Source organism: Sinocyclocheilus anshuiensis, unplaced genomic scaffold (genome assembly GCF_001515605.1).
Source record: "Sinocyclocheilus anshuiensis isolate Anshui unplaced genomic scaffold, SAMN03320099.WGS_v1.1 scaffold245, whole genome shotgun sequence".
Classification (NCBI taxonomy): Eukaryota; Metazoa; Chordata; class Actinopteri; order Cypriniformes; family Cyprinidae; genus Sinocyclocheilus; species Sinocyclocheilus anshuiensis.
The window spans coordinates 536,053-559,621 of record NW_015536478.1 but is presented as its reverse complement, the minus strand read 5'-3'; the positions used below and the strand labels follow the sequence as shown (position 1 = coordinate 559,621).

General features: G+C 36.4%; 3 protein-coding genes across 6 annotated transcripts in view; 2 read left to right on the top strand and 1 right to left on the bottom strand.

The window, feature by feature from the left end:
- The first annotated feature begins 60 nt into the window (after positions 1-60).
- On the top strand, positions 61-21,120 carry LOC107664759 (unconventional myosin-XIX-like). 2 transcript variants are annotated; one of them, XM_016455448.1, is made up of 23 exons: positions 61-288; positions 3,861-4,008; positions 4,492-4,640; positions 6,695-6,808; positions 7,317-7,443; positions 7,558-7,627; positions 7,720-7,822; positions 9,265-9,361; positions 9,478-9,554; positions 10,157-10,247; positions 10,972-11,137; positions 11,330-11,403; positions 11,554-11,789; positions 12,006-12,182; positions 12,298-12,438; positions 13,588-13,695; positions 13,805-13,875; positions 14,070-14,149; positions 15,317-15,453; positions 15,641-15,770; positions 17,251-17,336; positions 18,058-18,384; positions 19,696-21,120. In XM_016455448.1, the coding sequence occupies exons 1-23, from the start codon at positions 169-171 to the stop codon at positions 19,807-19,809; spliced, it is 2,943 nt and encodes a 980-aa protein (XP_016310934.1). In that variant the 5' UTR covers positions 61-168; the 3' UTR covers positions 19,810-21,120. The 2 variants fall into 2 exon arrangements, with proteins under 2 accessions (XP_016310934.1, XP_016311004.1); XM_016455518.1 differs by lacking the exons at positions 61-288; positions 3,861-4,008; positions 4,492-4,640 and having other exon boundaries at positions 6,716-6,734; positions 6,772-6,808.
- Positions 21,121-21,447: 327 nt separating this feature from the next.
- Positions 21,448-23,417, bottom strand: LOC107664556 (zinc finger HIT domain-containing protein 3-like). Of its 3 annotated transcripts, none has more exons than XM_016455338.1 (6): positions 23,362-23,417; positions 22,741-22,810; positions 22,583-22,620; positions 22,127-22,189; positions 21,911-21,994; positions 21,448-21,826 (listed from the first exon to the last, which is right to left on the bottom strand). In XM_016455338.1, the coding sequence occupies exons 2-6, from the start codon at positions 22,806-22,808 to the stop codon at positions 21,633-21,635; spliced, it is 447 nt and encodes a 148-aa protein (XP_016310824.1). In that variant the 5' UTR covers positions 22,809-22,810; positions 23,362-23,417; the 3' UTR covers positions 21,448-21,632. The 3 variants fall into 3 exon arrangements, with proteins under 3 accessions (XP_016310824.1, XP_016310746.1, XP_016310676.1); XM_016455260.1 differs by having other exon boundaries at positions 23,310-23,388; XM_016455190.1 differs by lacking the exon at positions 23,362-23,417 and having other exon boundaries at positions 22,741-22,947.
- A 36-nt stretch (positions 23,418-23,453) lies between these two features.
- Positions 23,454-23,569, top strand: part of LOC107664384 (complement component 1 Q subcomponent-binding protein, mitochondrial-like) — a 4,458-nt gene continuing 4,342 nt past the window's right edge. The window contains exon 1 of the mRNA XM_016454975.1: positions 23,454-23,568. Within this exon, the coding sequence (XP_016310461.1) occupies positions 23,546-23,568 (23 nt within the window). The 5' untranslated portion in view covers positions 23,454-23,545. The remainder of the gene's footprint in view (position 23,569) is intronic.

Here is a 23,569-nt window from a genome sequence, read left to right as displayed (position 1 = left end):
TTGCGTCTGAAATGCGAGACGTCGCTGCGCGTGTCATTAGCCGCTGCTGCTGTGGTGGGAGATTTGTCCTGGCTGAAGAAACAAAACATAACTCATAAAATATCAATCTAATGGCAGCGATATAACACCGTAAATACAGCGAAACGTGTCTTCCTAACGTTTACACTCATGGCGAATGTCAAACAGAAGCTTTTATTCAGAAATAAAGACGTTTCGACCGTTAACAGTTCTGAGGGGACATTCAGGAGTTTGGAAAAAGCTGGAAGACCAAACCGCCAGAAGGAAAAGGTACACAAATTGTATTATTTACTGCTCATTTAACACTTTTTACCTCACTTTTTCTTTATGCATATCAAAGTTTTAGATTTAAATTGTATTATCTACAAAAACAAGTTAAACTGACAAATTAACATGTTTATCTGAAAGCAGCCCGTTACAAAAATACTGTATAATGGTGGTTTATGTTCCATAGGTTCTGTAAAGAACACCGTGGTATTACAATGCTAACAGTTAATTTAACAGTTACATGCCCCAAAACAGTTTAACGTAGGCCCTATATTTTTGTGACAAGAAATACATATACTAAACGTTCAGAATTATATTCTCGAATTGCTCCCTATTTATTCCGGTAATAAATATTTTATTTTTAAGGGAAGTAACATGCTTGATTAAAGGGATAGTTCACCCAAAAATTTAAATTTGGTGTTTATCTGCTTACCCCCAGGGCATCCAAGATGTAGGTGACTTTGTTTCTTCAGTAGAACACAAACGGAGATTTTTAACTCCAGCCGTTGCAGCCTGTCAGTCGTATAATGCATGGCAATGGTAACAAAATCTATGAGAGTTAAAAAAAACATGCACAGACAAATCCAAATTAAACCCTGCGGCTCGTGACGACACATTGATGTCCTAAGACACGAAACGATCGGTTTGTGCGAGAAACCGAATAGTATTTATGTAATATTTTACCTCTAATACACCACTATGTCCAACTGTCTTTGGGCACGCGCACGGCATCCGGTGCGTGAGGTGTGTACGCGCTCTGGCGTAGTTTACGCAAGCGCCGGAAGTGATCTCTCGCGCGTATACGTCACTCATTGTTATAGGTACAAGGTACAACGGCTAATCAAAATGGTACTTACTTGCACTTATCCGGATTGTTCAAACCGACTTATTCACAAACTCATTCTGGAGTGGTGACTTTCCACGTATTCCCAACTTCTGAGCCTGCTCGCTCTGAAGTTATGGTTGAGGTCAAATAAAGCAGATAAACACCAAATTTAAATTTTTGGGTGAACTATCCCTTTAATGCCACCCTAAATGGGTATTACTTAGATGACTAGGGACTAATTTTCTATTGAGCTGAACAATAACTGTTAATAAAGTGATTTACAGTGATTATTTCTAATCACTCATTTGAACTGTCTTGTTTTTCCGGTGTTCCCTCATTTGCATGTTCATTGACGTGGCTCGTGTTGTCATTGTGGGATTAAGCAGCGGTGCAGTTAATCTGAAGAACATACTCAGATTATTCCGCAGGTCAGCCTAATCTGAGCATGCGCAAAACCTGAACATTTCAGACGCGCCTTTTTTTGGCATAACAAAGTTATATGACGTCATTCCAAAGGGAACCTGCAACTTGTTTTGGAGTAAATGAAGAGGTGTGTTTTAGCACTATATTTTATATTGTCTGTGTTCATATGGTTTGATACATTTATTTAGTTGCAGCATCAAAGGTCACCCTCAGTTATTAAATTTGGTTTACTGTTAAGTGTGAATAATGCAGTTGGTTTGTTGTGCCATGCAGTGTTTCTCATGCCTGCAGCCCCTGGCGCAGATACAGTCATCATCTGTTTTGTTCTGGGTCATTATGATTCATGCATTGACTCAAGTGTTGGAACGGAAAGTTCCTGACGGATTAAATAGGATCAATTCTATGGGAATCTGTAATTGTCTCGTTTAGGCCTGTCGCAATAATCAATATATCGATTTATCGTGCAATATATGTACATGACCTCAATCATTTTTGGGGACGCAATATATCGCCCATTATAGTTACTTAAAAATGTATGTCACCATGTTTTGTACATTCCACTTGCGCCTGTGTCTTTTGCAGCTTCTCGTACATAACGTGTAGTCATGAGGTGCTAGTTCAAATAAAAAAATGCTTCTACAAAAAAAAGTTTCATCTGCAGATATGGCCTTGTTTAGGGATCTGTGCCTTTGTGCATACGGACATCTGACTGCTAAGTAGTGATTGTGTTTTTCAGCAATAGTGTGCACCCTTAATTTACTGAGAAAAAAAGGTCAGGAAAAATCTGTAGATGGAAAAATCTCCATAGAAGTTCTTTGTGAATTTTTCTTTTTTTCTACTTGTTACTTTGCACTTTTTGTTAGAAAATGTTTATTTACTATTTATTCAAGTTTTTTAAGTTATCTAATATTTTTATACTTAATTTCTATGATCTAAATATTCTTAAAAATTAAAAGTTTGTTGTCATTTGGAAGTGTGTAGGCCTTCTTGCATTATTATGCTGTTACATTATGATTATATATTCAGTGGCATAAAATGGTCTTTAAAATGACAATAATATCGCTTATCGCAATTATTTCTGGGGCAATATATCACACAACAAAAAGTTGTTATTGTGACAGGCCTAGTCTCGTTACAAATGTTTTGTGTTTAACTGATCTGTGTGATCTCTGTACTAACCAAAGTCTCTTACCACTATTTGTTTTTAAGATGCTCTCCAGTCAGTTCAGATTCCCAGTCTTGTTGTCGTTTGCCTGTGCTTGTTATTGGATTAGGAGCAGGCCTGTCCAGCAGACAGTGTGTATTATTAGCTTGTCTTCAGCATGTCCTGACCCTTCTCAGCACATGCTCTCATCAGAGCATATGGATTCACAGCAGCGTCAGAGGAAGGATGTGTAATTACGCATCTCTGATTATTCCTGACATTTTTGTGATGAAGTCCAGGCGTGTTATATTTGGAAAATGTTCTTACTCTATTGTTGCTCAGCATTTGCTTTGTCTTTCAAATGAGGAATAGTACAAGCAATTAGTCAAATCTCAAGTTGTCAACCAAAGGTGTTGGAAATATGACAAGCATATGTAGTGGCTTGATAAATGTAAAAAGCTCTTTCCTTTGATGTCATGCATAAACACATCTGACATAAAGCAAGCTTAACTATGGTATTGTGCATTGTGTAATATACAGTTGCATACATGGCTCTGAAAGGATGTGTTCATCATAGTTCACCACAAAATGAAAATTTCCTGAAAATGTATTCACCCTTAGGCCATCCAATATGTAGATGAGTTTGTTTCTTCATCAGATTTGGAGAAATATAGCATTCCATCACTTGCTCACCAATGGATCCTCTGCAGCGAATGGGTGCCGTCAGAATGAGAGTCCAAACAGCTGATAAAAATATCACAATAATCCACACCACTCCAGTCCATCGGTTAACATCTTGTAAAGTAAAGAGCTAGGCCTACATGTTTGTAAGAAACAAATCCATTAAGATGTTTTTAACTTCAAACCATCAATTCTGGCCAAAACATGAAGTCCATAACCCATAATTATGCATCCTCCAGTGGAAAAGTCCACCCCCTGTTGTCCTCTCAGATCCGTGCAAGTGTGTATATTTCTCTCCCGATTCAGACAAGAATATTATGAATGGAGGACTCTTAAAGAAAATGAAAAATTGTTGACATTTTCTGAAGATCAAGTTTGCTATTGAAATGTCAAGATGTGGTTGAATTGGCATCAGGGCTTGTACTTATGAAACATTTCTAAATTGGATTGCTGCATCTGTATAGTAAATGGAGCCTATTCTTTATTAATTGCATCATGCAGGTACATGGACTGAAAGACAGAACCCAGGACCTCAGGAAATCTCTCAATGATTCACTGGAAGGGGACATCAGAGACTTCCTTATCAATGAAGCTGAACTTCACACGTACGATGATCTCACTAAAGTCAACCCGGTTACGCCTTCTACAGGTACATTGTGCAAAAGCGCTTGGGATATATGTCTGTAAATATTGGTCATTTTTCTTCATTGGCCTTATGATGTTAATTGCAAGTGAATAATGTCAAGATTTTTTTCTTCCCCAATTCAGATGATAGGATATTCTTCCACATTACAATATTCTCGTCTGATTTTAGTTCTAGCCTGTGAAATTCTAGATTGGAGCTTGAATTCTGATTCATAATATTGATAGTCATATCACATCACATCAAAATGTAATTGCGACTTTTTATCTTACAATTTTGACTTTATTTTCACATTTGCGAGTTAACATCTTGCAATTCAGAATTTTTTACTCAGAATCACAAGAAACTCAGAATTGCAAGGAAAAAAGTCAGAATTGTGAGTCGTTATTATATTTTTATTCTGTGGCAGAAACAAGCTTCCATAACCGTCCTAAATGTCCTATTGTGAGTCAGTGTTGAATTACAGCTGTGGTGTTTTGTGTTTGGCAGTGCTGAAATGTCTGCAGGCTAGGTACAGCGCAAAGGTTTTCTACACGCATGCTGGCTGCACGCTGGTCGCCCTCAACCCCTTCCAGCCCATTCCTCACCTGTACTCTCTGGATGTGATGAGGGAATATCACTCCGCTCCTCAACCTCAGGTAAACACGCTCAAGTCTGTCAGTACATCTCCAACGTAAAAATATGGAAGTTACAAATGCTTTAGTGTGGAAGCCATAAATATGCCTTAAATACAATGAGGTTTTTATGGTCATATTAGTGGTCTGATTCCTCATTCCGTGCATTGGTAGAAATATGTCAACTGGTTTGGTTTTGCTATAAAATTTAGTCACCAAAAAGTGACTAAACCAACCTGAAGTATTTAGTTTACTGGATTATCATCAGATGTATCAAAAACAGGCATTATTGATTGACTATGTAAGTAATAAATGAAATATTTTTTGGTTCAATAGGGCTGGGCGATTTTATCGATTAATTCGAATTTAATGTTTTGCCACGATTTTATTTTTTAGAAATCGAGGAATCGCGAATAGAAATATTACCAAACGTTAGAATTAGAAAAGAATGATCCAACCGCTTACATGTGAAGTGTACCCGCTCATATCACGAGGCGCCATTCACACAGAATACGCTTTTGTGATGATAAAGATGCGACGTGGGCAGTGGAATAGGAAAAAAAAATGCAAGAAGATGGGAGTGAACTTATGTTCATTTGAGCGCTGCGTTTTTAGACTGCCGTTTCATGAATGAGACGCTGCAAGAGACGCGAGCGCAACAGTCAAACACGTCCATGTTTACATAGAAAAAACAATCGAAAAGCAGCGCAATCGAATAAAAAAAACTAACTACTACTGTATGTCTGATATTTCATGTTTGCATCATGGTGACAGGCTGAAAGCTGCTGTTGTTTTTACAGAACATTTATAGTTAATAATAGTCTACTTGTGTTATACCTTAAGTCATTTTGAATTTGAATTACCTTGACTTGAGATTTTTTTTAAAGCATTTTCCTCGTATTATTTCTGAACACCTAATATGTATAAGACAAGTTTGTACAATATGCAGGCTAGTTGTAGTTCATGCATCGTTTCTGCAAAGATATTTAACAAGTGATTTGTTTAACATTTACATCATGTTGACAACTTCATGTGTGGTGCACTTGGAATAGAATTTTCTTTAACTAGAGGGTTAATAAAGAAAAAGTTACTTGAATCATGTTGTAGTTACATTTTTAAGTTGACTAGTTAAAAATCGTAAAAAAATTTGAGAATCGGTCAAATGTTCTGAAAAAAATTTAGATTTTAATTTTTTTGCCAAATCGCCCAGCCCTAGTAAAATTTGTTGAATGAAGCAAAAACAACTATGTTGTAATTATCTACCATTATGATATAAAATTACTCAACCATGAGATGAAGGTTTTGGTCATACCACCCACCCCTAGTTGTTTGGGTTTTAAATGTTGTCTTTTGAAACAAGAGATCTGTACCTCCCTTTCAAATGCTTTTATTGCATAACAGATGACAGGACGATGTTTAGTCAATCCATTTGTCTTTTAGCATAGCAGAGGACAGTGTCAAAACAATGTTTGCACACCTGGTCTGTTCAGTAAGCTGCAGGTTCAGTGGTATTAAATGTAAAGTTAATGAGTCAGTCTTTAACTTTATATTTAATACAGCACCAAACAATCTGTGTTTTTTGTTACATGTTGTTGTCACCTTATCATTAACTTGCACAATAATTAAAGTAAAATGTAAGCTATTATTTTATTATTTATGAGGTTTGAACTTTTGACAATACTTTGCACTGCATGTTTATTTTGACATCAAAGAATGTTAATGAAAAAATTGCAAATCAGGAAGTTAGATAAAAATAAACTGTGGCCCCTCTAGATATTGACTAAACATTTAAGGACATTTTTTGAAACAGGTAAAGGCAGGTTATATTATATCAAAGACTATAGAATACACAAGACGTGTCACTCGTATAGTTTTGAATGGGGAAAAATGCAACGCTCAATATGGCTGCTCTATCGAACGGCACTTGCATGCCCGAGAGGCGTTTCAAAGATGGCCGCCGAGTGACATGACTTGCCTTAAACTTTGATTATATGCACTGAAGCATTTGCCATCTCAACCTGAATTACAGAAAGCACTGTTATACAGAAAGCAATGTTACAGCATCTTTTTGTACACAGGAGTTTAAGCCACACATCTTCATCGTAGCAGAAGAGGCTTATAGGAACGTGCAGGGCCAGGTGGAGCCCATGAACCAATCGCTGGTCGTCTCTGGAGAAAGTGGAGCTGGGAAGGTAAGTGATGTTTGTTTGGTGTAATTTCGTAGATCATGTTTTCCAATGCTTATGTTTTACAGCTGCGGCATGATATTATATTAAAGGGGTCCAAAAACAGGCCTAGCTCTATGTAAACATCTCAGTGCTTTACTCTGAGTTGCTCTATTCTTAAGTGCCAGTCACTTTGTAAATCTGCATCACATTGTGACAGATTCATAAAACATTCCCAGCTGAAATGTGCTGCTCAAACTGTTCAGATCAGATTACAGTTACCAAAACACACCTGTTCAAAATAAACCCACTGCTAGTTTTTAACTTTAGAAGTTTAGAAAGCCTTTTTTGCTATATGTTTCAGTAAAGTCTCTAAAAATAAAGGAAATTATGATTTCTCATTATTTACAGTTTTTAAATGAACGGTCAAGCTCAATATTTCAAATACATACAGTACTAAGTTTAGGACTGATCTGAAAACAGTCAAATCTCAACATGATTTAGACCACATCTCCTTTATTAAATATCTCCTCAGACATGGACGTCACGCTGTCTGATGAAGTATTATGCCACTGTAGCCACCTCTTCTCAGAAGTGCCAGGACACCGTAGAGAAGATAGAAAGACGAGTACTGGACTCTAACCCAGTCATGGAGGCGTTTGGTGAGAAATACAGGGATCAGTTGATGTTTCAGTCTCATTTCCTCTCTGAAGATCTGTGATATCTTCATTACATGCTTTCTAAAAGCCTTTATTTTCCTTTTCCTTCTTCCCCAGGGAATGCCTGCACTTTACGCAATAGCAACAGCAGTCGCTTTGGAAAATACATTCAGCTTCAGCTCAACGGGTCAGTTTTGCTTTCACTTTGTTTCACACATGGAAATGAACTTGGAGAATCTTGTGATTGGTGTAAAGGTATGTGATTTTTTTTTAATGCAGCTCTCAACTGCTGGTTGGGGCATCAGTGCAGACGTATCTTTTGGAGAAGACCAGAGTGGCTTTCCAAGCACCAAATGAGAGAAATTTTCACATATTCTACCTGGTAAATTAAGAGACTGCATTCATAGAATTAACCAGGAATAAAAATACTACCAAAGTATATACTGTCATAAGCCACTTTTCCACCTGAAATTACCTGGAAAAATTTTCCCCAGACCTGTTGCTGTCTGTGTTTCCATCGTGGCCTAAAGTACAGTGAAAATTAGACAAATAGTCTGGTGACGTAGGACTGCACGCGACTGCTCCTCCCAGTCCAGGGCCGTTTCTCAATACCAAGTACGCAAATTTCGGACTTGTGTCCTTGGTAGTTTGGACTTCGCAAGTTCGACTTGGGAGTGTGAACTCCCGGGGACGGGACAACGCAAGTCCAGTAATTCTGCAAATGGAACAGCAATGCACTTGATAACGTCAGTCAGCTCGCCTTGGCTACTGCAGTTTTCCTCACTGTATTTACAATAAGACGAAATATGATGTCAAACACCACTGTCTCTTTTCGTTTTCATTTAAACATGGTCTATTAATAGCCGCAGAAATGTAGTTCAGGGAACGTACATACATTACAATGAAAAAAAAAAATTAAATCAAACAGAATTGCCTCTTTTCATTTTCATTTTAATAAAGTTACAAATATATAAATATATTTACATTTATATAAGTATATAAAGTTATGAAACATAACTTTGTGCTCAGCCAAAACGATATGACCTGGAACAAATAGTAGATTCATGAGACTAGGGGTTGACCGATATATCGCCATCGGACTTTTATTTTGACGACGCCGAGAGCAGCAGCACCTGAGCACACAGTGCTCACATTCTCCCTCTTGTTCGCTGTTGTCGTTAACAGTTCTGTCTAAAAGTATACTTCCGCGTCCGCGCACTGTCAGCATTAGGTCATTTTCGTCATCGTCCGGGTGCAGGCAATTTTTTGAGACCGCCTGGACGGTCCGCGTACAACAGCGCATGACAGCCGCGCACCCCGTCCACGTGCAGGCAATTTTTTGAGACCGCGCGGACGGTCCGCGTACAACAGCGCATGCGCGAGCTGAAAGTTGAGACAGAGCGCAAGTCAAGTAGGTGGATGCACCTTTGTACCTGGCAATAAAGCTCATTCTGATTCAATAACAGTAATATTTTGAAAATTATACGAATAAATGGTGGTTGAAATACAATGCTGCATGAACTCAACCAATCAGCATGTTCAGCGCCCAAGTCCCACCCCCAAAATTTCCTGACCTTTGAAAAAGTACTACCGCGAGGTGTAAGTGGAGCAGGGGCTTTCTGAGGGGCAAATTTTTACCTGGAACTTTATTTAGATCCTCGTTGCTGCGGTGGAAACACACCAGTACCGCCCCAAAATCGCTAGTTCCCGGGGAAAGTTCCTGCGGTGGAAATGGGCTTATATATTTTATTTGATTATTTCCAGTAATACGGTAATTCTATGTTGGTGTGTATGTTGGTTGTTTATTATTGGTTTTATTTGAAGATGATGAAAGGAGCCACAGAGAAACAGAGACTGGAATGGATGCTGCCTTTGGAGCAAGACTTTGCTTGGTTGCCACATGCTGAGAAAACCTTAGAAGGCAAGGATTGTACTTCAAGAATTTGTATTTTGAAGCATGAAAGTCACTTTTATGAGGAATTTGAGGAGGCACTGTGATATTGACATTTTGCATTCTGTTTGTTTGTGTCTGAGCAGAAGACTGTTTGCAAGAGATGGTGGAAGCCATGATCAACCTTGGCATTGATGAGGGGAAACGGACACAGATTTTTAGGGTAAGTGATAATGGTAAAATTATATCAAAACCTCAATGATGATTGGAGATGAATGGTATCCATGTTGGTTGGTGGACATTTTGCATTCTGTTTGTTTGTGTCTGAGCAGAAGACTGTTTGCAAGAGATGGTGGAAGCCATGATCAACCTTGGCATTGATGAGGGGAAACGGACAGATTTTTAGGGTAAGTGATAATGGTAAAATTATATCAAAACCTCAATGATGATTGGAGGTGAATGGTATCCATGTTGGTTGGTGTTTGATTGTTATGTTTTTAGATACTGAATACACTCAGTTGTTTGGACTAATTAATTGAACTTGTTAAATGACCGTAATCATGTTATAAAGACCGTATTTATATAAATAGTGGGTAGAGACACTAAATTACTTCACTCACCTATACATAAATTAACCTTTTGATTTATGAATGTGAATCATCATGTAGTTTTTGATGTAAGTTATGTGGAGTCATGCACCAAAATAAGACTGCACAGTAGACAAGAAACTTAAGTGTAAACTACTTTGTTAATGGAAGAATTTTTGGGAAAAAAAATATTATACTGTAGTTTGTAAAATGACATGATTGTTGTCCTTTTGCAAAGATCCTTGCAGGTCTTCTGCAGCTGGGGAATGTGGACTTCAGTCCTGCATCAGAAGAGGCTCAGCCATGTGATCTTGATGGACACTCAAAAGGTGTGATGTGTTTCTGCTGTATTGTTTATATAAAAAGCTAAGTTATGACAGTGAATTAGGCAAGATGCATATTCCAGACATGATGAGGCAAAGTACTTTTATGGATGATACAAGTTTATTTCTGGGCTGTGACGTGTCCCTATTACATTCCTCCTCTCACCAGCAATTCACTGTGGCACTTTGCTCTAAACACTACTGGTCAAAATGTTGGTGTCGGTAACAATTTCTAATATTTTTGAAAGAAGTATCTTCTGCTCTACAAGGCTGAATTTATCTGATCAGTAAAAACCATAATATTGTGAAATATTATTACAATTTAACTGTGAAATGTGAATATATTGTAAAATGTTATTTATTGCTGTGAATTTTCAGCATCATTACTCCAGTCTTCAGTGTCACATGATCCTTCAGAAATCATTCTAATATGTTGATTTGCTGTTCAAGAAACATTTCTAATTATTATCAATGTTGAAAACAGTTGTGCTCTTCCATATTTTTGTGGAAACCATGATACATTTTATTTTTCAGGATTCTTTGATGAATAGAAAATTCAAAAGAGCAGCATTTGTTTGAAATAGAAATCTATTGTAACATTATAAATGTCTTTACTGTCTCTTTTTCAATTTAATGCATCCTTGCTGAATAAAAGTATTACTTAAAAAAATATATGTTGACATTAGTAGTTTGTGTTGATCACTGTTCTCTCTCTCTATGCTGTGTGCAGGTTTCCTGCAGAAAACCGCTGACCTGCTGCAGGTGCCGTTAGACGAGCTGCAGTCGTGTCTGACCGTGAGAACTCTGCGCGCTGGCAAACAGAGCGTCCTCAAACCTTGCACTCAGTCGGAGTGCGGCGTCCGCAGAGACTGTCTGGCTAAAGTCATTTATGCACAGTGAGTCGTATGAACTAGGTTTGACATTTTATGAAGACGCTTACAAACAAAAACACACTCTCTATGTTGCATTTCATATATAATGAAACTAAATAAAGCAAGTGCTGTAGAGTGCTGAAGCAAATAGTATAATAGTATAATTTGTTTTAATGAACAAATTTCAAGTCTTGATTTTTTTTTTTTCATTTACAGGCTGTTTGACTGGTTAGTCACTTTCATAAACAACAGTATGTGTGCAGACAATCCCACGTGGTGCAACTTCATTGGTACAAATTCTAATTATTCACTAATTTAATTTTAATATATTGCTAAATATATTACTTACTAGTCAGAATTGTCAAATCAAATATATTTTTTCTGAATGGAATGAAAATACTTCTAAAACACTTTTAATCCTTGGCTGCTGTCTTCTACAGGCCTGCTGGATGTGTATGGTTTTGAATGCTTCCTCCTGAACAATCTGGAGCAGTTGTGCATTAATTATGCTAACGAGAAGCTGCAGCAGCACTTTGTGGCTCATTACCTGAAGGCCCAGCAGGAGGAGTATGTGACTGAGGGGCTGCAGTGGTCCTTCATACGGTACCAAGACAACCAGGGCTGCCTGGACCTGATTGAAGGCAGTCCTTCCAGCATTTTCTCCCTGCTCAATGAGGTCAGCTTGCACTTCTTATCTCAGAGAGGGAAATCAGAAAAAGATGTGATGCATATTTGCATCACAAATGTAGTGCCTGCCTTTATTTATAGCTTTATCTTGCATAGTGAAAGAGCTTTTTTAGTAGCACTAATGAGTTTATTCTTTCTTTCTCTTCATTCTGTCTTTCTCTTTCTGTATTTCTGATTCTTTGGCCACTGTCTGTCTGTCGTCCAGGAGTGTCGTCTGAACAGAGCATCGGATGCGAAGCAGTTTCGTGTGCGTCTGCAGAAGGAGCTCTCAGATAATGCCAGCATCAGCTGGGACAAACTCAGCAAAGAGCCCCATTTTACTGTGGCCCACTATGCAGACAAAGTCAGTTACCAGATTGAGGGCATGATGGAGAAGAACAAGGTGCAAACTATATAAGTAGTTGCATACATAATCTAAGTGGCTTGTCTATGCTGAAATTTCTTCCTTTGGGATTAATGAAGTTTATAAAGTGCCTGAATGTCCATTTGTTCTGTAGGACCCGGTTCCCCCTGAGATCATCAGTCTCCTGCAGAAGTCCCAGGATTCATTGCTGCACAGTCTCTTTGCTGACGGTGACCGTGAGAGCGAGGGGTCTAGAGGACACAGTAAAGTGGTCACTGTTGTCTCCAAATTTAAGGTACAGATTTTTAAGAGAAAAAATTAAGCTGTTAGTGTATTACATTTTGTTTATTGAAAGATTTCTTTCTGTTGTTTTAAATGATTGTGTTTTAGCTCTTAATCATTATGATTCACATTATAAGATGATTAGACATACAGCGGGTAAAATAAGTATTGAACACGTCACCATTTTTCCCAGTAAATATATTTCTAAAGGTGCTGTTGACATGAAATTTTCACCAGATGTCAGTAACAACCCAAGTAATCCATACATACAAAGAAAACAAAACAAATAAGTTCAGAAATAAAATGGAATGACACAGGGAAAAAGTATTGAACTACTGAAATCTATTTAATACTTTGTACAAAAGCCTTTAATGGTAATGGCAGCCTCAAGACGCCTCCTGTATGGAGAAAATAGTCGCATGCATTGCTCAGGTGTGATTTTGGCCCATTCTTCCACAGAGTCTTCAAATCTTGAAGTTTCTGTGGGCCTCTTCTATGAACTCTGATCTTTAGTTCTTATTTTCTATTGGATTCAAGTCATTGGCTGATTGGCTGGGCCATTCTAGCAGCTTTATTTTCTTTCTCTGAAACCAGTTGAGAGTTTCCTTGGCTGTGTTTGGGATCATCGTCTTGCTGAAATATCCACCCTTGTTTCATCTTCATCATCCTGGTACTGTAGGTGTTGGGACTGAACCAGCTAATATTAATTTCCACTGAGTAGGGGCAGGGTTGCTTTCTAATTACTGATAGATTTCAGCTGGTGTCTTGGCTTTCCATGCCTTTTTGCACCTCCCTCTCTTCATGTGTTCAATACTTTTTCCCTGTGTCATTCCATTTCATTACACACAACTTAATTTCTGAACTTATTTGTTTTGATTTCTTTGTATGTATGGATTACTTGGGTTGTTACCGACATCTGGTGAACATTTCAAGTCAACGGCACCTTTAAAAATATATTTACTGAGAAAAATGGTGGTGACGTGTTCAATACTTATTTTACCCGCTGTAATTTTGTTGTCCCAGTACGTTTTATATTTTTGATTGTACAAACAGGTCAAAGGTGAAGTTTTAAAGAAGACTGATACAGATACTGCATTGTTTTTAGACTGACCTGCATCTGTGTTTAATATAATAATTTGTTTGTCTTTCTGTGAATATGCAGAACTCTCTTGAAAGCCTGATGAAGATTTTGCACAGCACCACGCCGCACTACACGCGCTGCATCAAACCCAACCCCGACTGCAGACCGCTCACCTTCAAAAAGGAAGAGGTATGAAAAACAGATGCATTTCTGTCAGATTTCACTTGGGATTCCCTTGAGAGTTGCAGATTTATAGTTCACGGCTTGGTTAGTGAGTCTCGTTTTGGTTTGCGTTCAGGTTATCGCTCAGCTTGAGGCCTGTGGGATAGTAGAAACCATAAACATCAGTGCAGCAGGATTTCCCATCAGGTAACACTACAAGCACATCTCAATCTCTACATTTAACAAATAATACACTCAATTTTACAGCAAATAATTTAATTCAAAAGAAGCGGGACTACGTTTCAGAATTTGGTCTATTTCATATCACCTCAAGTTTAGAGATGTTATTGCAGAATTCCTTTCAGAATCAAAACTAAATTATTTTTGTATTATTTGTACAGGATCCCATATGGCAGTTTCTTCCAAAGATACGGGCTGATTGCAAACGCCAGACTAACTGCACAAATGAACCGAGCGAACAGTACGTAGAACATGATGTGCATACAAAGTACTGTGTTTTTTCTGTTCTCCTGTTTAATAACTGAATCCTGTCTTTTCTTTCAGTATCCTTCTCTCATTTCTTTCTGTCTTTAATGAACACAGTGCTTAAAATAATGTGAATTACAGGTGAATTACTGCATGCTTATTTAGTGGATATTTTGCATGCAGTGATGCATTTGCTTGCATTTTCTTCTTTCTCTCTTCACTATTTCCCTCTTACTAATGTCTTTTGTAGAAATGAATAGATCTTTGTTCAAGTGGTTGAATTTTGTTTTGCATGTGGTTTCATGTCACTGCTTGTGGGATTTGATACAGATAAGAATTTCTTAGATGTGCACATTAGTTGTTTGAACACTAATAAAATTCTGTTTTAAATCTCTGATAAACCAAGGGAGCTCAATGCCGTTCCTAAAGATCTACCTTCCTGCAGAGACTAACTCTAATCAAACACACCTAAACCAACTAAGCTAGGTATTGAAAAATACAGGTGTGTGGTAGAGCAGGATTGGGAGTAAAATCTACAGGAAGGTGGATTCATGTGAACAGGACTGAACATGTCTGCTCTAATACCTAGACCCACCACGAGTCAAAACAAGCTTTTAACTAAACATGATGCACCTATAAGATGACCATAAAGTGCTTGATTTCAGTTGCATTAAGGCAAGACACTTCAGGTGATCAGGGTAAAGTTTTCGGCTAATAAATGTCATTATACTTCCCCAATTGATTTATCACAGTGTATTAACAGTTGTTTGTAATACAAGTTTTCTTAAATGTTATGTTTAATGTGCAAATGAGGCATTATCTAATCAACTACGCATACATTTGCATATTTTTTTATTACTATTTTTAAAGAATAAACTGTTATATAAATCAGGTAAATGATATATGACCAAACCATACTGTAAAAACCTTTAGAATTTAGATAGGAATAAAATTGCAAAGTTGAAAAAGCACTTAAAAATGTGTATTTTGGGTGTTTTCTTTCCAGTAGTCTTAAAGAAGACATGTTATGAAAGCAAAATACCCCAAAATCTCAACATTGACCAGTGCATGAAATGCATTGGTTTTACTTGCAGTGTCTTGCCTTAAAACACAATAAAAGTATCATAAACCTGTATTTCTAAAGCTCATCTTTCACTCACAGGCCCTGAGATGAGTGATCAGGCTGTTCTGGGATCTGCTGTAGAGGATGTGCTCAATGTGGTCTTCAAGAGACGCGCCCCAAACAACAACAACATGGTGCACTGTGGCAGGACCAAAGTCTTTCTCACACACTCCCTGGTAAAGCGTGCACTCTGAATACTTATGATTGTAATGCAATTTGTAAAATGCCCGTTTGCACTGAGGCAGCTGTTGAAAGGTCACTGAACTCTTTCAGCCTGTTTACTCTGTCTCAGCTGATGCAATCACAAGCTGTCAGATGTGTTTTAACTTGATGTCAGTAGTTAATTTATCATGTGTTGTGCAGCTGGAGATGCTGGAGGAGCATAGGAACAGGGTGCGCTCACAGAAGGTGTTCTGTATCCAGTGCTGCTGGCGCAGGTACCAGACGCGTCAGCGTAACCTGAGGACACAGGCTGCCACCCGCTTACAAGCAGGTTAGGATTTAACATCTTTATTTTGCGATTACAGGTAGTATGGTTGTATAACAAATAGGGCTGCACAATTTGGGGAAAAAATGGTTATATATCAATATGGCTATTTAATGAATAAATGAATAATTATTATTATTACTACTACTACTACTAAATTAAAATATCAAAAAAATTACTAAATAAAAACAAAATAAGTAATATTACTATTGTAATATTTCACTGTAAAATTAAAAAAAAAATCATTTAAGAATTTTATTTATTTATGCAGTTCTCAACAGTAAAATTACAATAATAATATTGTGGCTGTCTTAAGTTTGTCATTTTAACCATTACGTTAAACCATTGAACTTTTATTTTGACAGAAAACCGCATAAGAAAAGTCAAAGCTTCTCTTTTGTTGAAAAACGCTTCTCATTACAACTTTGCCTTTGCGATTTAATAATTGCATTAAGCTATATTGCAATTTCAGTTTGCAATTTTAATTAATCATGCAACCCTAATGACAGATAACCTTGTTCTAGACTTTTCACAGTTATTGCTAAATATTAAAGCTGGGAATAAGCTGGTTGTGTTTGTAGACACTTTTAGACAGCTTAAGAGATAAAGTGCACAAGCGAGAAGACATTATTCCTCAGGAATAGACCCAGTGACTGTGCATTTCTCTCTGAGCTCTGCCTGGCTGAAGGAGCAGACATCTGCTGTGCGTCTAGACGCTGACACCTGATCAACTTCCTCCTGATTATCCCTTAAACTCAGAACAGAACAGATGCAGCTTACCTGAGCCAAACACCTGATTCACTGAGATCAGTAGAGCCAAAGGCCAAATCAGACCACACTAATTTTATAGTACAGATCATTTACACGTGAGCAGCTCATTGTGTGCCGTGTCTTCAGTGTCTCAGAGCGTCTCTGTTCACAGTAAATGCTGCTTATCACAAACTCCATATCTGCATCTGTCGGAGTTTAAATCTTAAGACAAAACGGCTCTATATCCAGTATTTGTACAGTATCATATGTTACCCTGGACCACAAAACCAGTCACAGTGATCAATTTTTCAAAATTGAGATTTATACATCCTCTGAAAGCTGAATAAATAAGCTTTCCATTGTGTATGGTTTGTTGGGATAGGACAATATTTGGCAGAGATACAACTATTTGAAAATCTGGAATCTGAGGGTGCAGAAAAATCTAAATATTGAGAAAATCATCTTTAAAGTTGTCCAAATTAAGTTCTTAGCATGCATATTACTAATCAAAAATGAAGTTTTAATATATTTACAGTAGGAAATGTACAAAATGTCTTCATGGAACATGATCTTTACTTAATATCCTAATGGTTTTTGGCATAAAAGAAAAATCTATAATTTTGACCCATACAATGTATTTTTGGCTATTGCTACAAATATACCCCAGTGACTTAAGACTGCTTTTGTGCTCCAGGTTCACATATAGTGTTTTTAACTCTGTGTATCTTTTTCACAGGTGTGAGATCCTGGCTGGTCAGAAGAGAGATTAAGAAATGGCACAAAGCTGCATCAGTCATCCAAACCAAATGGAGGCGCTGGAGGGTAAGCATTGTGCTGATGTTTATTTTTATTAATAAAATGCTGGACAGGACTTGATTTTCTCTTTTGGGAATTGATTGGATTGTGAAGACAGTTTCATACCAGGGATGAAGGCAGGTGTTTGGAAGGGAAGAAAATAAATCAAATGCAAACATAACAGTTCTTTTTATATTTTATTAATCTTTTAAAATGTAATCAAATTAAAATGTAACAAGTTTTTGACTAACAAAGTGCTGCACAACAGATATTTCCTGTTTAAATTAAAACATGGTCGAAAAATAGTGTGATATTCCTTAAAAAGTATTTTAATAAATTGTATTATTATTATTACTTTGAGAAGTACATTAAAGTATATAATATTAACTTGTAATGAAGAGCTTTGAGTGCCACACGGTTTTGCAATTTTGTGATATTCCTTAAAAAAAGGAATTATTATTGTCATTACTGTACAATATTAATATATTTTTGTGAAAATGTCCCCAAACTGAACTTTTATTTTGCTGTTTTGTAGTAAAGACCTTTGAGTTTCTGTGTTTATTTGGTATGCTTTATGGTGAAATGTTTGTGTTTTGTGTTTGTTTTAATATATCCTTTTTCCTTTAGAAATGTGTCATAAAGTGGGTTATAAACACCACTTCCTGCTGACTTTAAATGTTGATTGATTTAGCTTCAGTTCTACATGTTTTGTGCCGTTTTCTTGTCTTTCTGCGTTCCTCCTCGATAGGCGTGGATGGATGCGTTAGCTGAGGCAGAGCTGGATGATGCTGAGGATTTCATGGAGAATGAAGCATCGTCCGTGTTGCCGAAGCTGCTGAAGGAGAGAGGCTCTGTGCAGCTCTCCAGCATCCAGGAGCCTGTGATGGTCAGAGGTTGGCCCATCGGTCTGGCCATGGCCTCTGCTCCCAGCATCACCGTCTCTCTGACAGCCACGGGTTTCCAGCGGATCATGTCTATGATGGCCTGTCTGAAGATCCCATTCAGACACGGAGAATACAAAGTAAAGACCAACCAGTTTGACCAGGGTGTGGCGTCTATCAGAGCTCAGCCACGGGTGAGAGACGCTGCTAACATACCGTTTACTCATTATCTCGAGTGACCATGAATTATTCCAGGAGAAATACAGCTTACACTCATTGTTTTAGTATTATTTATATACTATTAAAGTATTTATTAATATTTATTTTTATATTTTCAGTTTTCATTTTAATTTCAGGTTTCAAGTTTAAGTTTTAGTAATTTTGTTATGTGCTTTTGTCATTTATAATTGTAATTTTTTTTTATTCTACTTATTTTTATTTATATTTTAGTTTTAGAAATTTTAGTGCTTCAACTTAAACTGATTAATTTAATTTAGTTGCCAAGGTAACATGTCTTAGTTTTAAGTTTGTTTTTCATCTAATATTTATATTATATTTTATCTTTATTTTTAGCTTTATTACCGTAAACATTTTTTTTGTAGATTTAGTTAACTATAATAACACTGTGTGTAAATCACGTTTACTCAGAGGTAGATAAAATTATTACATTTTAATGTGGATTTGTTTTTTTTCTTGGTGAATAAGTGCAAGGAACATGTATTATGAAACTTTGTAAAAAGTATTATTTATATACTATTGTATTTAATTTTTTTGTAGTAATTTTGTAATGTGCTTTTATATTTTTTAATATTTCTATTTAGCTTATTTCTGTTTTAGTAGTTTTAGTACTTCAACATAAGTTAATTGCCGCAGTAACATTTCTAATGTTCATTTCAGTTTTTTTTATGTAATATTTGTTCTATTTTATGTTAGCTTTATTTTTTAGATTTATTACTTTATAAACGGTTTTAAATAATAATGTTTTTAGTAGACAGTAACACTGTGAATCAAGTTTACTCAGAGCTGTATTATTTTAGTGTTGATATACTCTTATAGTTTTTACAAATATTTTGAATTCAATTTTTTATATTTTCTCTTATGCTTTCAGTTTAATTTTGGTTAAAGTTTTAGTCATTGTATGTTTTTGTCATTTGTATTAGTTTTTTAGATTTTTAAATATGTCTGTAAAGTTATTAATTTTTATTTATTTGTTTTAGTTATTTTAGTACTTCAAGTATTTACTTAAGTATTTTATTTCTGCTAATTTTCAAGGAAAAACAGTACAAATACAAGTCAAATAAAGTACAAAAAGTATAAAATAATGTGTAAAAATAAAAATGAACAAAAATGTTTATGGCTTTAGTTAACTATAATAACCCTGACACATTTTGATGTGAGATTATAAAGATTTTTCCTTGAGTGAATCATGCTTTTATGCTCAAATTAATCTGAGAACAACCTGAAATATTGCTTTAACTGCTGTGTAACTCTGTTTGTTCTGACAGGGCTCCATTAAGATGCATCTTCAGAGGTCTCCGCTGCTCTACGCTGACATGCACCCAGTGCACAAGACAGACGTGGTGACCGGACTCAACCAGATCCTGCTGGAGAGAACCTGAGATTTCATGCTGTTAAAAGCTTTCATGCAATCAGTGCACCTTTCAAATACACTACATTAAGTGATATTAAACATTTAGCCTTATTGCCTTATTGTTAGCGCAATTCAGTGTTTAGTTGTATTTACTCTCTCAGGTTTCAGCATAAAGCACAAGTGCCTTTTAATTCTGCTGCATTCAATCAGTATATACTTTAAAGCGTTTTATAACCATTACTTTATACTAGCATGATCTGTCATAATTTAAATAATGTTTCTTGCACAGATTGAAAGTGATAATTGTAGCTAAAATTTCAGTTTTTATTCATAAAGTGCTGCTAATATATACCAAAATCAGGTATTTTTAAAACATCTCATTTGATTTCTGTCAATATCAGTTACAAACTGATAACAGGCTTTAAAACATTGTGATGTTATTAATGATACTATTAAGTTATTATAATGAAAACTGAGGGAGATACTGGAGAATATAGTATTCATAATATTATTACAAGTTTTGTACACTTTCCTTGGCATCTTTTTTTAACTTTATTCGTTGCACAAACACTACTGGGGGAAAGCCATTGTTTCAGCATTGCTGTTGATGCTCTTACCAAAGCAAACTGAATTAATACACTTTTTGCATTTGTATCCGAACTGTATCATTTTGTCAGATTTTTTACTTTTTGTTGTTTTAGACTGAAATGTATTTTCAAACAGCAACTGCTCACAGGCACAACACGGCATTCCTTTTTTGGTTTTGAAACGTTTAATTGCATGCATAAACTTCTTTTATGACCAAAAATAATCAATATATCTGTATATTTATAATCTCAGGGCATTAATCAGCAAAACATGTGACTTGTAAACAGGTTTTCTAGTACAACACAGTACTACTTTAACAAACACCTTGTCAAGCTTTGATAATGCCAATATAGATTATTACAGGCTTCTTCTGTTTTTGGTGTCTTTTTTTACACATTCTGTAGTGTGGAATATTAATTATAAAATCCATGTAATTAATTACTGACTGCTGTGTCTGTGACAACACAAAGCAGCAATATGTTGAGAAAACATACACTATCAACAAAAATAATTTGGAACACTAAATGCTAGAAAGCTTGAGAGCAATTTTATTGTAAAAGTTCATTTGTCAGGTATAAATATAAATTCAGTAGGGTCCATCTATGGCAAAACCAGTTTCTCAGTATCTCTTCAAACCTCTGAAGAACAAACCGTTGCGTGAATGCTGTCATTACTCCAAAGATTGACTCTAACAATAGTTCACCCAAAAATAAAAATATACTCACCCTCAGGCCATCCAAGATGTAGATGAGGTTGTTTCTTCATCAGATTTGGAGAAATGTAGCATTGCATCACTTGCTCAGCAATGGATGCTCTGCAGTGAATGGGTGCCGTCAGAATGAGAGTCCATTCCCATTCCAGTATAAACATCTTGATGGATTTGTTTCTTACAAACACACAGCTTTTGACTTCTAGAGATGTTAACTGATGGACTGGAGTGGATTGCTTGTAGATTATTGTGATGTTTTTATCAGCTGTTTGGACTCTCATTCTGACGGCACCCATTCACTGCAGAGCATCCATTGCTGAGCAAGTGATGCAATGCTACATTTCTCCAAAACTGATGAAGAAACAAACTCACCTACATCTTGGATTGGCCTGAGGGTGAGCACATTGTCAGCAAATTTTAATTTTTGCATTGCATTACATTGTTCGCATTCAAAAGACATTGGTGTAATACAAATTTTACATTATTACATCATTTTTGTACAAATTTTATGCATTTGTGTTAGGAATCGGTCCATATGTGACAGTTCCATCCAATCAGAATTCATCATCGTCATTCTCCGTTTCTGTCGGTTCAATAATTTTTAAGCACTGATCAGCAAACTCCACAAACAGCGGCTCCTGCATGGCGTCTTTCATGGCTTTGGCTTTATCTTCAGCCGAGTCCACAGACATCATTAACCGCCGGAGATGAGGATTCCTCAACAGACCCTTCAACGCCTCTGAACCACCTGTGTGAATGAAAACCATCTGTAACCATCTCTCACAAAAACAGCACTACAGATCGTGTGAATAGAGTGTTTATCATTTCATACCCAGCTGCTGAAGTTTCTGTAATGGCACTTTGTCAGTCTGACTGTCTTCATCAAGAAGATCCTTGACAGTCCACGGCTGTTCCACTGAAATCAAACATTTCACTTGAAACTTTTCATTTTCTGTTCAAAATCATCATCAAAAGGAGAGAAAAGTTCTCTTGATCACCTATAAAGCATTAAATGTGTTACAGGCCTGAGTGATGATCATTTACTCACCGCTGTTCACTGGTGTCGAGCTGCTGGAGGCTGGATCTGATTCTTTAACTGGATGACATGAGTCTATGAGAGGAAGGAAAAATAATGACTTCAATAGTTTGTTTTTGACTGATTTTTGGCTTGGTGCTCAGGACAGTCAATAATAATATTTAAATTAGTAATAATAAAATAAATTAATACAATAATAGGTATTATAATTATAATAGTCTATACATATATATATATATATACAAAATAAATTAATATAAAAAACAACAACAATAGTGTTTTTTTTAAGTACAAACAGTAAAACGTGGCGCAAGCAACGGCATGGTGATGGGTTCGATTCCCAGGGAATGTATGAAATGATAAAGTGTAAACACTGAATGCAACGTAAGTCGCTTTGGATAAATGCACATTGTAAATTTTAAATGTAATCTAAAATAATGTCAATATAATATATAAGTAGATACTTACCATCATCTCTGTGTCTTTTAAAGCAACTCACTGAACAACTAGAAGGAAAAGAAATGTGTTATTTGATCAGTATTGTTTTTTTTCCAAAAGCAAAAGTGAGCTGATAAAGGTATTTATGGTATAAACTGGCAGTTACCGAACATGAATAAATGACTTACTATCTGATTCTGCAGGCTGGACATCTGTATTTAGGAACATGTTCGCTACAAACTCCACAAAGCTGCATAACTGATCAAGAAGACCAACAAGCAAACAAACAGAATATAACAACGTTTATATTAAGCAGCTTTCAGTTACTGGAACCACGTGTTTATGGTGTTGTTCTTCTTCTTCTTCTGTTTTTTGGCGCGTTGCATCCTGTGCGCATATCGCCACCTACTTTTGCTTTTATGCAGTCATGGTTTATTTATAATCAATTTCTTCCTTGTTTTTGCTTTTCCTATTCTTACACATGTAAACACACGAATACTCCTACTTAAATAATTATTCGATCCATCGATTCGATAAATGATGATGCTCCATCCCATTCCTTCTCCTGCGTGTTCAGCTCCTCCAGACTAAATCCGTGGTCTCCTAAAGATCCAGAATAGAATAGAGCATCCGCATTCTATATTTAAATCCTTTCACTTAACCCAGTAGTATATATGTATTTTATTAATATCCTGTAACCTACTACTCTATCTCTATTAAAATCATATCCTAATAAATATTCCAAATCCTTATTTACCTTAGCTTTTTTGTTTAAATATGACATTAATTCCTTTCTTTCTTCATCATACCTTGCACAGTTATATATTACATGCTCCACTGTTTCTTTATGTTGTTGACAGCGTGCAGGACTTTTAACTAATTTCCGAGCGCTTCCGGTGTAGAGTGCTGAGGTCACGGTGTCCTTCCTTCTCCACGTGTGTGTGCCAGTCAGTGTGATCCGCGATCTAAACTCAAGCGAACACAGCCGCCGTCATGCTGAAGTCTGTGAGCCGCGCG